At 37.0% G+C, this 16,164-nt stretch overlaps 1 protein-coding gene across 1 annotated transcript in view; it reads left to right on the top strand.

Moving 5' to 3' along the window:
* LOC134528797 (zinc metalloproteinase nas-13-like) overlaps positions 1–15,114 on the top strand; it is a 66,636-nt gene extending 51,522 nt beyond the window's left edge. Inside the window, exons 4-6 of the mRNA XM_063362462.1 lie at positions 1,401–1,703; positions 7,076–7,209; positions 14,971–15,114. Of these exons, the coding sequence (XP_063218532.1) occupies positions 1,401–1,703; positions 7,076–7,209; positions 14,971–15,078 (545 nt within the window). The 3' untranslated portion in view covers positions 15,079–15,114. The remainder of the gene's footprint in view (positions 1–1,400; positions 1,704–7,075; positions 7,210–14,970) is intronic.
* Positions 15,115–16,164: the final 1,050 nt, after the last annotated feature.

Raw genomic sequence — 16,164 nt, 5'->3', positions numbered from 1 at the left:
GTACAAGAGAATATTGTAAAACTTGTGTATGTAGATTCAGATAACCAAATAAGTGACTGTTTAACCAAACAGGTAGTCTACCCTACAGTAAATTTGACAGATTTGTTTCTGAGTTAGGGTTGTCAAAATTGGGGGAAGGTGTTGGTATTAGTCAATTTTGACGTGTATGAGATTTTGTTTATGTTTAATGCTCAGTTGGTGGTACTGATTTGTGTATTACCTGGAAGAAGTGATTTTGCAATAAACGTAGTCTTGGTGAAAGTTAGATGTCGTCTTAATGTCTGTTTTGTGCTCCGACTTTTCCATAACAATAACTACGTTTTAAGATATTTTAGCTATCGGCGAGCCATCGATGCCAGCTCCATTCTACAGTGCACGTCTATCGCAGTAGCTACTCAAAACACGTTACTATGCACTGCTTCCCAAAAAAATAATTGGTTATTTCTTGTGTACTGTGTTAAAACACAAGTTGTGAACCGACATAGTGCTTAATTTCGTTTGTATCTAAGTAAATAAAAAATATTCGAAATATTTTTCATAAATATTTTAAAATATAAAATAATTCCACTTGGTCAGGAGCATACGAGAATTTCGTTTCGAGGGGGGGAGCTAAGACCAGAACCACTTTTCCCGCTGTTTCCTATCAAAATCTTTCCTTTTCTTGGTAGGAAGTAGGAATTTATATATATATATATATATATATATATATATATATATATATGTTTACGGTAGTGTATATAACAGTCCTTTCACCTCAACTGTGTACGCTCCTGAACATGGCAGATGAAGCGGGACCTTAATTATATCAGGGGGACCACATTTTTTGCCATGAGCCTTGAAGCCGATGTCACACCATTGGGTTTAACTGGAGCGTTTGCCAGTTTCCACTCTGTGATTTTTTCTATATTAACTTTTTACATGTTCTGTTTTGATAAATTACTAAGTGCTTTCTTAAGAGACAACCATTGTGCACTCTAAGAAATGCGGTCGAAAGAATACTTAGAAAAAAAACCGCTGGGGAAGAATTTTAGTCGCAGCGGCAGAAACGCTTAGTGTGACACCGGCCTTATGAACCCATTTCGGTTTTTCTCATAAGTCACTCTCGGCAAACAGTACCTTAAAACATGCTTATATCCCTGTTATGCGAAATTTGATATCGTCCCGAAAGTCCTCGAATGAAGGGCGTAAGCAGGGTAAAATGGGGGGGGGGGGGGGGGTGATACAAACCCTCCGCGTAATCCTAAAAAAAAAAAAAATTATCGTTCCCTCCCAGAAATAGAAAAGAACAATTGAGCAAACACTGGGCAAAGTGGTTCTAATTTCTCCCCCCCTCCCCCAAAAAAAAAATTATATCCAGCGTACGCTCGTGCCAGGAATGCCCCGAACTGACCTCTGCGCAGCGTACAGGGAGCAGGCCGTGATCCTCGCTGCCTTCGACGACTACCACAACAAGACGTGCGTGCGCTTCGTGCCGTGGTCCGGCCAGCGGGACTGCCTGCGCATCGTGAAGGGCAACACGGGCTGCTGGTCGTCGGTGGGGCGGCTGGGCGGCTGCCAGGACCTGAACCTGCAGTCGCCGGGCTGCCTCTCGCAGAAGGGCACCGCCATCCACGAGCTGATGCACGCGCTCGGCTTCAACCACGAGCACACGCGCTGGGAGCGCGACCGCCACGTGTCCATCCGCTGGGGCAACATCCAGAAAGGTGCGGTGCCTGTCTGAACTTGCGCGGCTCCAGGGCCTCGCGCCCGCCTCTCCCGTCTCATTTCTCTTCTTTGCCCAGCTTTCTAATAACATTAAGGACGTGAATGAAAAAAGGAATAATTAAATGTTTTTAAGCATGATTTTTAGGAGCTGGTCAATACATTTATATTTTGTATTCAGAAACCTTCAAAGATTTGAATGCCTCACGAAATGACGCGATTTCATCTGCATTTGACCGTTAGCATTCATAAAACTAGCCTGAGTATAATAAATTTGTCAGGAAAATATCGATATTTCTGAAGATAAATCAGCAGAATATTCGTCGAAATTAAAGTTCCAGTTACACTTAAACCGTTTCAAATCCCCCTCCCCCTCTTTTCCCAAAAAAAAAAACCGTTTTCTTCCATAGTCCCAGGCGCTCCGATGAGATAACATACAACAAAATACAAATTATATACGTGCTTTTAAATCTTATACTTTTGTGATTGATATTGAATACCGGTACATAGCATTTAAAACATTTATTTATTTTGTATATTAGTGATAGAAATTGTGTTTTTAACCTTTTTCAGGTGTATTTTCAAGTGTATTTATGTAATTAAGTTTAGGCTTGACTACTTCAGGCACGTTATGAAAAAATGTAGAGAATGAACTTTTAAGCACAGAATGCAACAAAAATTTATAGGATGAAAATAAGGCTACATACAAATAAAATATATGTATGTGCTTTTAAATCATAGATAATTTTAAGTGATTGAGGTTGAATACTGGTAAAAATAATTAAAAACTTTTATTTATCTAGTGTCTAGTGTGAATATTAGTGACAGATGTGTTTATAAACCTTTTCAAGTGTGTTCATATAAGTGAGGTTATTTTCCCATATGCATAATTTATTTGCATTATAAATTCTACATTATTTTTGAATAAATTATTAAAATTAATAAATTAGAATAAATATTATATGTATGGATTTTAATTATTAAATATAATCTCTCTCGATTATTTCACTAAATAATTTATTTAATTTTATAGGCGTGTACATATTAATATTGCGTACTGAGTATTTATTTAATTTTTTTTTAAATTTAATTAAGTTAAGACTTTACCAACCGTATTTATAATATCACTCCAGTCCTTTAATAATGTTTTCTATTAATTATTTGCATGTAAAATTATTGTTTTTTTACTACGCCAAGCAAGTATAAACTCTATCGCACGTACAAGCACCAATATGTTTTTAGAATTTATTTTAATGTAAAATGTTTTTGCAAAAAGGAAGACATTGAAGATTGACAGTAGTAAATTAGTTATTGGCATTAGTATAAGGATAAAAGCACTATATATTAAAATGGTTATTTTTTCATATATTCTTAATGGTTTTGTTTCCCGTAGGTATTGACTCCAGGTTGGTACACTTACACCTCCCTCAAAAGTCAACATGTTAGTAACGTCTCCGTCTCTTCGCCCACTCCGTGGTGAGTTGCGAGCGACTATATCATGGGTCAACGGCATCAGAGGCGTAGAGCAGTGATGAGTGCACACCTGCGAAGTTCGCGTTGGTGTTTGTAACCACGTTAGAATGCACACCAATACACATTCATGTGTTGCACTAAATTACGTTCCACGCCTAAACGGAGTCGAACGTTTACAGCTTTCTGTGATCAGTAAGATAAATGTTGAATTAAAGATGGCTTCGTTGGGTTACTGGTCATGCTCCTTTCCTTAACTTGGATTACGGGTAGATGTACACTTCCCTGAACGGAAAGGAACCAGTAACAACATTACATGATTCATACGACCCTATCATATGCAATCAGGACGGAAGGCAGCAGTAAAAAAAAACAACAGAATTATTCAAAAGATGTTAGAGGGGTTAGGCACACTGTTAAAACATTTTCACCTTAAATTTACGAAGAATGGTTTTCAAATTATCCAGGGATCTTCGTAAATGTAATGGTACTAAATGCATTTACTTTGAGCACGAATCCTAAAGAATAATTTTGTTACATCAGAAAAACTTCATAACTATTATTTATTCCATGTGCGTGTTTAACCTGATATGACGAGAGAAAAAATGACCTTGAGATTAAATACAGCGTAGTTTATACGAAGATCCTGTTATGTGAAATTGTGAAGAAAAAAAAGGTTCGTTTATTTGTGCCAAATACTTTGTTGAAAAGTCCTTAAATTTGTAGGGGTGCATGGTTCCAGGTGATAATGTGAATATCGCCGGTCTCTAGGGACGGGACATGGGCTTGGGGCATTGACGGGCCCACCTGTTCGGCATGCGCCTCTGGCCACTCGGCCACCGTGGTCCCGAGGTGTGGCGCGTCCTTGCTGCGATGTGGACGTTTTGGCCAAGCCGTCTGTCACTCGTGCCTTTCGACAACTGTGCGAATATGAGCTTCAGCCTAGCGGGTCTTGCACCCGTTCCAACTAACAGCACATTAGGTTTCACTTTTTTTTTTTTTTTCGCTTTCTCAGCCATAAATAAAATAAAATAAAATAAGCAAGAACTCGAAAATGTTCAGATCAGTTGGAAATTACTTCGCAAGTTAACCAAATTTCATTGTAGGCATCTGTTACTGTTGTCTCATGAATGTATTTATGGTTATATAGAACTTATATTAAAACTAATATTAAAATATCATTAAAAGAAGGTTTTTTATTTCTTTTCAAAACGTTGTGTAGAAAAAAGCTTTATAAATATATATATACAGCCCAATATTTTCACATATATTTACAAATGTTCAGAAAAGTATTGTTACGAGTGGGAAAAACAGTCCCGTAAAAAATAGCTGAATTAAATAAATGCAATTTGATTAATTAACTAACAAGTACGCCACTTCTTAATTTACAACTATCTTAATGTCCGCCCACCTATTAATCACACTTTAGTAAGTTCATTTTTTCTCTTCACACTGGAGATCGGCTCAACAGAGACTCTTACCGCGCACCTCGGTCCCAACACACTGGCTCGCACTATTTACTGGTCCGCCGCACACACAACACCGTCCCGGATGCTTTGGTCCTTGCTGCTGCGATTTTCGCACACGAAGTCCGTTGCTGTCGCCTGCTATCGCTCGCTAAAGGGTCTCTCACTCTTTTCACTTTACTGCCATTGCATGTCATCCTCCTCGTTTATATAGTAAACCTACCCAACTTCGTGATACTAACGTATCGAACTTCAATATTAGCAATATGTAAACATAGTAATTCTTCTATTATATGTGATACATTGGTTACTTATTGCCTTATTCTTTTCTACATGAAAGATTAATTTATCTTAAGTAAATAAAAACTGATATGAAATAAACAAATGGCATACACACATACCTAATTTCGTGATACCCTACTTAATTCCGAGACAACATATACTTTATTTCGTGACACATGTATTATGTTCATTTGTAAAACATTGCCACGACTTTAGTCAGTGTTGCTGTCTGCCTAATCACTTCTCGCACACAGATTACACATGAAAACTGTTGGTGGCTTTGCTGAATCAATGGATTGGCAGTTTTCGTAGAACCATTTCAAGGAGAAACAGCACTGAATCCAAGGACTTTTTTTCTTGCCAAGCGCATAGTCCTCGTTACACGTCGCACATACGTCTTTACTCTTTTTTGCTAGCTTAGGCTTACTCTCCTTCGGCTGTTTCTTTGTCACTTTCTTCCATATCTGGTTCCCACTTGGCTCAGGTGTAAGCTGAATGCTACACATGGTGGCTGAAGTTTCGTCTTCCTGAAGTTCAGGTGTAGGGTTAAAGTAAACTTTGGCACGTTGGTCCTTTTTTTTTTGTTCAGGCTTTTTACTTTGTGGTGACGTAAGGCGTAAATCTGGCAGTCTTAAAAGATCGTCAAGTGACTTTTGTGCAAGTTTACTGTCTGATGATTTTGGACTAAGCCTATCCTCTTCATTAGACCTAGGTCCACTGGCATTTGATAATGTGCTTCCTTGAGATTTGTCGAGCCCTGTGGGCGCTGTTGTCAGTGCTTCATCCTGCACTGCTTGTCGATTTAAAGGGAAGATGCCAGTCTTAATAAATCCAGAAATTATGTTGTCCAAAAAAAAAGGCTTTCAAGAATGCGGTTTGAACATAGCATGGAAGTCAAAACGTCCTGGTTTGCGAAATGGATTACTTTCTTGAAAATGCTTGAGAGCTGCATTCCAAGCAACTTTCAGAGGTTGATAAACAGAAAAATGTCAAGGGGCTGGAGGATATGACTGGTGTGGGATGGGAAAGCTACAATAATATTTCATTTTGTGATGCTATTTCCATAACGTTGGGCGTGAAGGGGCTTGCATGTGAGTCCATTATTAAAATCACTGGTTTATCTGATGTGCATCCTTTAGTGAACATTTTGAACCACCGCATAAACAACTCGGAATTGATCCAACCACTTGGAGACAACCCTACAGAGAAATTAGGAAGGGCACCTCCCTTCAGTCCATCTGTCATCGTGACCCTTTTGAAAATAATTAGGCCCAAATTCTCCTACAAACATGATGTCGAATGGCATCATTGTAACTGAAACAGAAGGAAAATTGTAAGGAAATAGTTCATTTTTGTAAGCTTATTATTAAGTAAATAAGAGTAGAGAAATTTGTCTAATACCATAAATTAACAGATTAATGCTTTCGCTTTACGTTGAAACTATAAAACATGCGATATTAGTAAGAAAGTACATTTATTTACCTTTTTGTAGCGCGTGCTGCACAACTTGAATGAGATGATACGTGTATTGAACGAATACTAGCAGGAAAAGTGTGCTGGTAAACACAAAGGACGCGCCAAGCCATGCGCCGAAACTAGACATGCCTGCTCTTTGTTGGTAACTTAGTGAACTCAGTGTAGGAAGCCTACCCAACTCTGTGATGCCCGCAATGTTGTTTGTCACGATATAAGGTATATCACGGTATATGGTCGGTTTACCTACCTCTCAGCCGTGCCCTGGAAATGTATCTTAGCCCTTCGCAGTGTCATGTCACTAGAATCCCCGACTCAACACTCGAAGCTTCTAGAGAAAATGCGTCCTATTTACTTCACTTCACACAGATGGTGCTCTAGAAACGTTCCTAATTCGCGATAGAGGTAGAGAGCTACCGCTGCCAATCGGATAAGGCTAGTGGTAATGGAGGGACGGGTGCTACCTGCATCGCGCCCCTCCCGCAGGCTGGAGCCTGGGCTGACTGGCCAGTCTCATCGCTAGCGTCCTCGTAACAGTATGTGTGTATATAAAATATACTAGTTGAGTAATATGTATTCCTGTGAATGTGTATTCAAGGTATCTTTTTATTCACTTCACTGTGTTTTACTAATTGTAATATTAGCCGTAAAACACCCACTAATTGCCATTATTCCCGCTGCAGGCCGTGAAAATAATTTCCAGAAAGCTAGCAAGAAGACTACCGATGCGCTGGGGGTGGACTATGACTACCGCAGTGTGATGCACTATTCTCAGTATGCCTTCTCCGCAAACGGTCAGCCAACTATTGAACCAATGGTGAGTTTATCGTGAATTGAGATTTACAAAAGACTATAACAAATAACCATTTAGTTTTGTCTCATAAAGTGTTAAGATCTTGACGGATATGCATTAGCTTCTATAAGTAGCTGTAAGTTACTTTAAATATCGCGTCTTTTAGTTTAAATGACATTAAATAATAATTTGCTAGGACTACGGAATAAAATAATGGTTTCAGCATTGTAAGTGAATTTAAATTCATATAAATTCCCAAGAAGTCAATGCAGTTATTATTAATATTTAAAGGTTTGCTACCAGGTTTTTAAGTAAACATTGTAGACAAGTAACTTTGATATTAAAAAAAAATGAAATTGAGCCAGTATACTTCCTTCAGTATCAATGTTTGAAAGAGTTTTGCCAAGAAACCCAAGCGTAAACGTTTGCAAAAGTAACTCGGAATGATTTCATGTACGAAAAATATCCTCTACACCTAGAGGCAGATAGCGATTATTTCAAGCAACATGCGAAGAGAGGTTTTGTAACCCCTGGAGTAGTATATAAAAGCGGCTCCGAGCGCAGGGTGCAGGGTGTTATTATGGTGGGTACTGAGTGTGATGTGTGTGCCGATGTCCGTTATCTTGAATTGTGACGTCACGGCGGCTATCTTAGATGACCTTGACCATCATAATTCCTCAAAAATGACTCAATATTCCTAGAAATTTTCCTATTTTGAAAGAAAATTTCTCGTTTAGAGGGAAAATTTCCCCTTTTATTCCTCAAAAATTCAAAAATTCGAAATTCGAAATGCCTCAATGAAAAAATGAATATTCCCCGTCGTCTAGCCCCCCTAAGCCGGCTTGATCTTGACAATAAACTCACAATTCATTAATTTTTGACAAACAATTCCGAAAAACTTCCAAAAAACATTTTAAAAAAGTTTACTTCAAACGTTGCACTTTTCTTTACTCCCACCATCTTGGATTCTAGAATTTCACATTTTTAGTTACGCCCGCCATCTTGCTATAATGCTGTATGTACTTTTCGTTACGGTCGACACCTTGGATTCTAGAAACGTTGCAATTTTCGTTATGGCTGCAATCTTGAAAATCTGTATTTTTATGCTAAAAAATCAGGAAAAATTTTAATAATTATAAACTATATAATTAATACAATTTTAATAAATGAACACCCGCCATTTTGAAAATTTGCCACCATTTCGAAAATCCCTAATTATTATCCGTTTTTAAAAGGAAAAATTTAAAATTATTGAAAAAAATTATTTGATTCAATTTTAATAAAAAAAGGTATTTGCGTCATGTCACTTGCACCGATGAGTGAACAGAGCAGCCAGCCCAGAGTATTATCAGTAAATCCCCCAATTTGATTTCAATAACTCTGGAAAATTTCGAACAGCGACAATATAAATACAATTTTTTTTTCAATACTTACATTATTACTAAAACGTTATTTGAGTTTACTACACTTAGCGAGCTTGTCACATATTCCTATAATAAATATGACATCAGAATTTAAAACAAAATAAACAGTTTTTTCGTTAGGTTTAGTGAACATACATTATAAGTTTGATAACACTTTATTTCTAAAACCAGCTTGAGTCTTGAGGTGCTGCAGTGATGAGAAATTTATATTCCGATAGTCTTGTTTTGCGGTACACACCAGAGAGGTCCCGGGTACACATGCAAGATTCTATATGGGGCTATATTCCTCGCCGTTTTTCTTCGTTTCTATTGTGTGTGTGTTTGGCCCCGTTTCAATATTACAGATAGAAAATAGAATCTTGTGGACTAATAAGTTCATGTTCTAAAGCGATCGTATCAATTTTAAATTTGGTTATGATAAATTCGTGTGCGGTTCTGTTTTTCATTTTGTCCAATGAACACGGAAACTTAGTTCCTAGACGGCTAATAATTAACTGAGCTCTATCTGCTTACACAATCCTTAACTGTAAGTGAAGTCCTTTCGTCAAACAGGTTGTTCATTCACAACTCTGCATGATTCAATGCCTCTTCACAACCTAATAGTTTATATATATGCATATATATAAATATATATATATATATCACGCCCTGTATCATTGCAGTGGGACATTAAAACATTTGTGATGGACTAAACGTTACTGACTAACATATGTCACGTGTGTCCATTGTGGTGTATATTGTGTACATTATTGACACAGACCTCGACTTATTGAAGAGCGTGTACGAAAACATCGCGTAATTTGTGATTTGCACCTGACTGCCATGTATGCAAGTACGGTGACTCGTTACAGTACAACGTTCTGACTAGCTAAGTACTCTGTTCAAATTCTGAAGATTCAGTTCGTAGTAAAGTATACCATGCACTCGCATTTTCATCAATGATTCTTATAAGCTTTAAGCATGCAAGTCCTTGAGGATACATGGGAGTATACTATTTGCTCAGAGTTGATATACTTAACAATCATCTGGTTGGCATGGCCTATTCATGCATGTAATCACACACATAAAAGGGATTTCGGGAAATTACCATGTGAACCTTTTACAAATCTGAGTTTATTTAACGTCATTTTAGTTTACGAAAGATACTCGACTGTGACCAACAGATAAATCACTGTGAATATACACGTCCTCAGTTTGAAAGGAGTTTCATTTTTCCTCACCTGCTTTACTGTCTTCATCACTTTGTTCCAATCCGCTGTCTGACCTGCTCTAACACAGAAGGGAGACATCGGTGAACGCGGAACAGGTCAGTGTCTTATGAGAGCTCTGCCGTAACTCGACGGTTGCAGGCAAACGTTGGTTCCCTACAGTAGGTGGGATTGCAGATGATAATGCTACATCGCCAGCTGTTGACACTGGTGTGAGCGGTACTTCACCAGATATGGTTGCTGCACGAGACACGATGCTGGATGTTGACAATGATGCTGGATTTTGCCAGGTACCATTAAGGCCTAATATCATGAGACGTAAAAGCTGTCTCATAGCTAAATCTTTGTCGGTATCTTGAACGGATGACATGTTGCTGCTGGTTTTGAGGATCCTACTAAGCCGTTTATATGCAGTAATTTACAGTAGAACTACTGGTTGTGAGAATCGAAATAAGTTATTACTAATATGAGGCTGGTAACAGAATGAACACTCAAGAGATTTTTAGAATATTAAAAATAAATATGCAAGGAAGATGGCAGTGGCAGAACAGATTTATTACTCATCGTGGAAACATCCAGACATATTGGTCGACAGGTTAAGACTTACACTTTCTTCACAAAATCCCGAAAATTTATCTATCACCAAAGAAAAATTGACTACTCTTCGTGAACTAAAAGATGCGGGTTACATACAATGAATGACTTGTAAATTGTTCTGTAAATTTCTGTTAAAACCACTCATTTGAAAAAATATAGCTCGGCTACTATTGTATGCTGTTGAAGAAACATTCAAATATTGGTCAAACTATATTTGTTACAAAATAAACTGTCTAAAAATAAATGAAAGTAGTTGTGGATTTTACTCACATATAAATGGAAATGGTTGAAGTTTTAACTCATGTATTATGCTAGTCACAGTGCGACGTCGACGACGGCCGCGGAGATCCCGATGCAACATGTACCATCGTCAAAAGATATCTCGATGGTTGCGACACTGTTTACCACGGAGGTCCCGATGGAAAGAGTACCATCGCCACCAACAATTCTAGAAGAAACTTTAATGCATGAAGTGCCGTCAGGTGAGGAAACATCTATGTCACCTCCATCATCGACTAATTTTACTTTGGTGAAGACTATTGTAAGTATATCAGCATCTTCCGGGCATCGATGCCACCACTGTGAAAATATGTTCCCAAACAAAAGTAAAGCTCATCGACACAAGAAGAGAGAATGTGCTAAGAATCCACCTCGCAAAACCCTTGGCTGTAAGAAAAGTCGTAAGCAATTTGCAATAAATGATAAGATTAAAAAACACTTGAAGACATGCAAAGTTCCTGCTGCGCTGCAGGAAGTCAAGTTTTCGCTACAACAGCGAAGCGCTTGAAAGTACACCGGGAATTGGCACAACAAGAATATTAGCATCTGGTTCGGACCTGAAAGTTTCGTTGTCATATATGAAGTCCTTCACCTACTGCAATATGCCGTTCACATTTGTCCATGTTGCAAGATGACACGAGAGGAGCAAATACGTAAAGTATCCTTCTCGTATGAAGTTTCAATGTGATAAGTGCCATGTTTGGTTTACTCATGTTGATAATTTGTGACGACATGCGAAAAACTGTAATTCGTGGAAATTTCAACTCCTAAGTTCAGGTTGGAGACTCGTACGCGTACAATCACACAAACAGGTGTTCAGCAACCGATTGCGATGATGCCTGAATATTAATTTAAGCCTAAGTCTGTGCTTAGGAGATTGCAAAGAAACGATAATGGGTTTCACTTGGCCAAATCTGCATTTCGTAGAACGTTGAAATACTACTATTATCTAAATATCTTTAGAGAGTCAATATACATGTGTTCTTTTCTTGACGATATCAATGTATTGTTGTTCATGAACGTTGAAGTATAGAGATCAGGTTCAGCACTTCAGCACTCGGAATAAATGTGACACTCTTTTGAGTGCCACGTTTTGTTTGCTTAGGTTTTGTGTGTGATCGAGGCTCGGGCGCAGTCGTGCACGCTATCTGTGTGCGAGCGCGCGCGGCGGTCTGGTTAGTTGCTGGTTTTGTCGTGTGGCGCTGCGATCTGGTGTGTGTTTGACGCGCGAGCGCTAGTGTTAGTGCAGTTGGTACGCGAGGTAATTTAGTGCTGGGGAGAAGGAATTGGTAGTAGTGGCCGTGCGTTAGGCTGTTGGTATGAGACAGCTGGTCGAGAGAGTTGATGTGAGTCGCCTCGAGGAGTAATGTCGTACCTACTGGAGAGAAGAGTTGGAGCAGGAGTAAAAAAGGGTTAACTGTAAGAATCCTACGCAACAAATGACTGGCCGTTTTAAAATGAAAATTCAGCTGCGCGCCCGAGACAACGGTACAACGGAAGAGAGGTTCGCCTTTCATCGATTAGCTAACGAGAGTTATTAATTCAATCAGCATTAGTTTCACGAGGGGTTGTGATAATGAGTAAGCAAGTGGAGAAAAAAATGAAGCCGAACTGCGTCGGAGTATTGGACTGATCACGAGAATAAAACGTTTTACTCCTATAAATCTACACGTCGGGGTACGAGAAGTTTAAATAATATTATTTGCTGAGGACAAGAGGGAAGTCTACTGCAGAGAGAGTTTTTCATGGGGAATGAAGATATGAAGAGTTCTGCTACGAGGATACCGTTTTCTACCTGCTTGGATATTCAAGTAGAAGGCGGAGTCTACGAATAGAAGTTTTAGTGAAATCAGTGCAGCTGTGATGACGTCAGCGCGGCGAATTCAAGGCACGTCAGCGGCTGGAGAGAATGGGGCCGCTTCTCCAAGACTTCTGTAAATTGCTGGGGGCAATTTGATTTTTCTTCTTAGTTCAGTCTTCCTTCAAACTGTAAGTGTTGGCATTTTATTTCTGTGGATCTATCGAGGATTGATTGCTCTCTTAATTGGGAGTCTAGGTATGTGTAGGCTTTCCTCAGAATTAATTTTTTTGTCTCGTGGAGTTGTGCTCTGAATTACTGTTACGCTGAGTCGCTGTTTTCGTTGTTGTATTTTTTGCTGCCGACTCAGAATTCGGCTGTAGGTAAATCTGGCGATTAGGTAGTGTTGAGGCTTTGACAGGTTTGCCACACAAATAGGATGAGTAGTTTGTAAAAACATCGCCATTCCTGCTAAAGTAAAGTTGATTATATTCTGTTGGCATTTAAATTATATTTATTATATTTATTGGTGCTCAACCTTGTTGAACTTTATAAAGTAAATTCGTAAAAGGAAATAGTGAACTGAGGAAACATTTGTTTCTTGGTTAGGTATAATTATAATACTTGTTAGGTGATTATTAATTTTATAAATGTTCTGTGGCATTATATTGTGATTACAAAGTACATAGTATGTATAGACTATATTGCCAGTCCAGCTTGAAGGAATATATTTAAATTGGTGTTTTATTATAATTTGCTTTAGAACAAGTGCAGGTACATTCTTAAATACTCAGTAACTCTCTATCTTTTGGTGCTAAAAATATATTTATTAATGTGAAAATGCGAGTGACCTAATGTGTATGATATTAATGTGTTTAATAGTACCTGAACAGAGTAATTTAAATATTTTTATATAGATTGTTTACACATTCTATTTTGTTATTTATATATTATTTTTTATGAGATTTTTTAATGGGTTTAAGTGGTGTGGTGTAACCGGTGCACCGGATTGGGGCAGGTGGTTCAAGAATTTGTGAGGCAGGAGGTTTTGTATTGGAGGGGAACGGCCTGTATGCCCTCTTTGCTTGAGACCTTGACCCCCATTGATTATTCTAACTATTTTATTATGTGTATTTATATGATCTTAAGACTGTTGGAGTCTGTAAATGAATTAATGCCTTTTTCTGATGTGGAATGTTTACTGTTTATATTTTTCTTGTTTAACTGAATATTATAAACTAATACCATCAGCCTGGGTTTTATTATTGTAATCCAGCCTTCTGCTTGGTCCCTATTAGTGTTTGCTGGCCCGGCCAGGTAAATGAGGGGGTTACATAAATTTCTGATGTTTTCAGTACAATGGTTGAAATAAAGATGTTGTATATAGTGTTTCATCTGTATATTCCTGGATATTCCTGGATACTGAGTCATTTGTCAAGTGGTTCGCAGCCAACTATAAACCTTTTCGTAAAACTGTGCTACCTAAAACCCTGTACAAAATATTCCTGGCGTGTTTTACTTGACGTTACGTATGTAATTTGCAAGTTTTTTTTTGTCATAGAAGATTACTTTTTTTTACTTTTTTTTTGTAAACTCCAGTGACGATTGTATAAATTGCTTAGTTTTTTTTTTTTTTAAGAAACTAGTGATGCCAACTGTTTTAGCCTGGATTACAAATATTTCATCTGGATGTAAAACTAAAAAAGAAAATAAATGTCTGTGGAACTTTATTTAATTTTGTAACCAAAGGCATTCCACATTTCTATTTTTCAGAGTGTACCATTCGTTATTCAGTTCTAATCCTAACCCACTGTCTGGCGTGCAGTAGGTTTACATAATTGTGGCTACATATATGTCAGGCATTAGTATATTACTTGGTTTTTAATTTACTCTTTCTGTTTTCTCTCTAACATCTCACCTAAATAAGTAATGTCTATCATTGCCATTTTTTATAATTCTATCATTGAGATTAAACTGAAGTTTTTAGGAACAAGGTGGTTTTTACAATGTTCATTACTAGAAAGGGTCTCAGGCCCCATTTAAGGAAGGGTTTTGGCATTACAAACAATGTATTGTTTTGTGAACCATTATTAAAATTTGTATATTTAACGATATATGGTTCTGTAATTGAATTGTTTATTCTAAGATATGATGACCATAATTCACACAATATATACGTTAGAAAAATCCATTCTTACTTATCCGACATTTTTCACTAATAGCCTTTGGTAAATAAACGTACTGCTCCTGACTCATTATTTATAACATTCGCACCAAAAGTTAGAATTTATATTTAGACATAAATGGGGAAACATTATCAAGCGAGAGACCGTTTGATTAAAACTGAAAGGCATGTCAACATTTAGAGGTTAAGGCAAATTCAGTGATTTTCAAAAACATTTCTGGCAATGAAGAAGTGTAAAATATGCATGCTAAGAAAACCAAAGGAGTGTTACTAACAATAGTATGTTTCTTTTAGAACAAGATTAAAGGCATGAAGCTGGGACAACGCGAAGGTTTCAGCAGAGGTGACATTAAGAAGATCAACAGAATGTATAAGTGCAATAATAAGAAGCGAACAAAATAAACTGAACAGGAAAATGTTTGGTATGATTGTTACAAATGTTTCTTATTTTTATTTAAAAAAAAACCTTTTTGAGATTTATATTCCTAACTCCAAATATAGGCATGAATTTCGTTACACACTGGACAGATAAAATATGTTTACTAATGCCATCTAATAATATATTTTGGTACAACTATATTCCCTACATACAATGCAAAGTAACTTTTGGATAAATGATGGAGTTTTATTTTTTACAACATATATTTCCACTACGAATGCCATCGCACTTAGAAATGTATCATCTAATGTAAATTTTTTGTAAAAAATTATTATGAAAGTACATATATAAAAAATTGTCAATCATTTATACATGGATCCCTGTTGTGATCAAGTTAAAAAAATAACGATGAAAGGATTAAAAAATTAACTTCAAACGTCTGTTTTTAAAAACTGGAAGTTTTGACTTATATCACCTAGGTAATGTATTTTAATGAAGTTTTGGGTTCATGTACATAGATTTTTTTGTGTCCTCTATGTGTTAATTTGTTTAAATTTTACAGGAAAGCTTTCAAGTAGATGTTTATAACATTAGCTTAACAATGTAATTCATAATTATACCGCCAGTTAAAATTTCTGGTAAAAAAAAATCATTTTAAATAGGTGCAATAAATAAACGTTTATTTTGAAATGCATTTTCATAGTGTTTAAAACGTGGAAAATTTCCAAGGCTCTTTCATTGCGCAGTGAAAGTAATAAAAATTATATAAACATGTTATGCAATTAAAGTTTGGCTGTCCAATTAGTGAAGATGCATAAGCAGGACGAGGCCAATTTCCTAGACTACTATTAAATGAAATACAAAGCAAACGTTACATTTTACCAGACTAATTATCATGAAGTACACACTATCAGTTTTAATAAAGTTACTTCCCCATACGTTGTTAAAGTGTTTTGTGTTTTTGTATTTTATATATTTCTGTGTACAAATCTACAAATTCATAAAAAAAATTCACATCATATATATTTCTTCATTACAGATGGTAAATAAAGAGAAGAATATAAAAGACCGTCATTTCTCAGAATTAATCGTTAGATACGGCTTCACAC

Source organism: Bacillus rossius, chromosome 2 (assembly GCF_032445375.1).
Source record: "Bacillus rossius redtenbacheri isolate Brsri chromosome 2, Brsri_v3, whole genome shotgun sequence".
Lineage (NCBI taxonomy): Eukaryota > Metazoa > Arthropoda > Insecta > Phasmatodea > Bacillidae > Bacillus > Bacillus rossius.
This window is presented reverse-complemented; position numbering and strand designations above follow the sequence as displayed.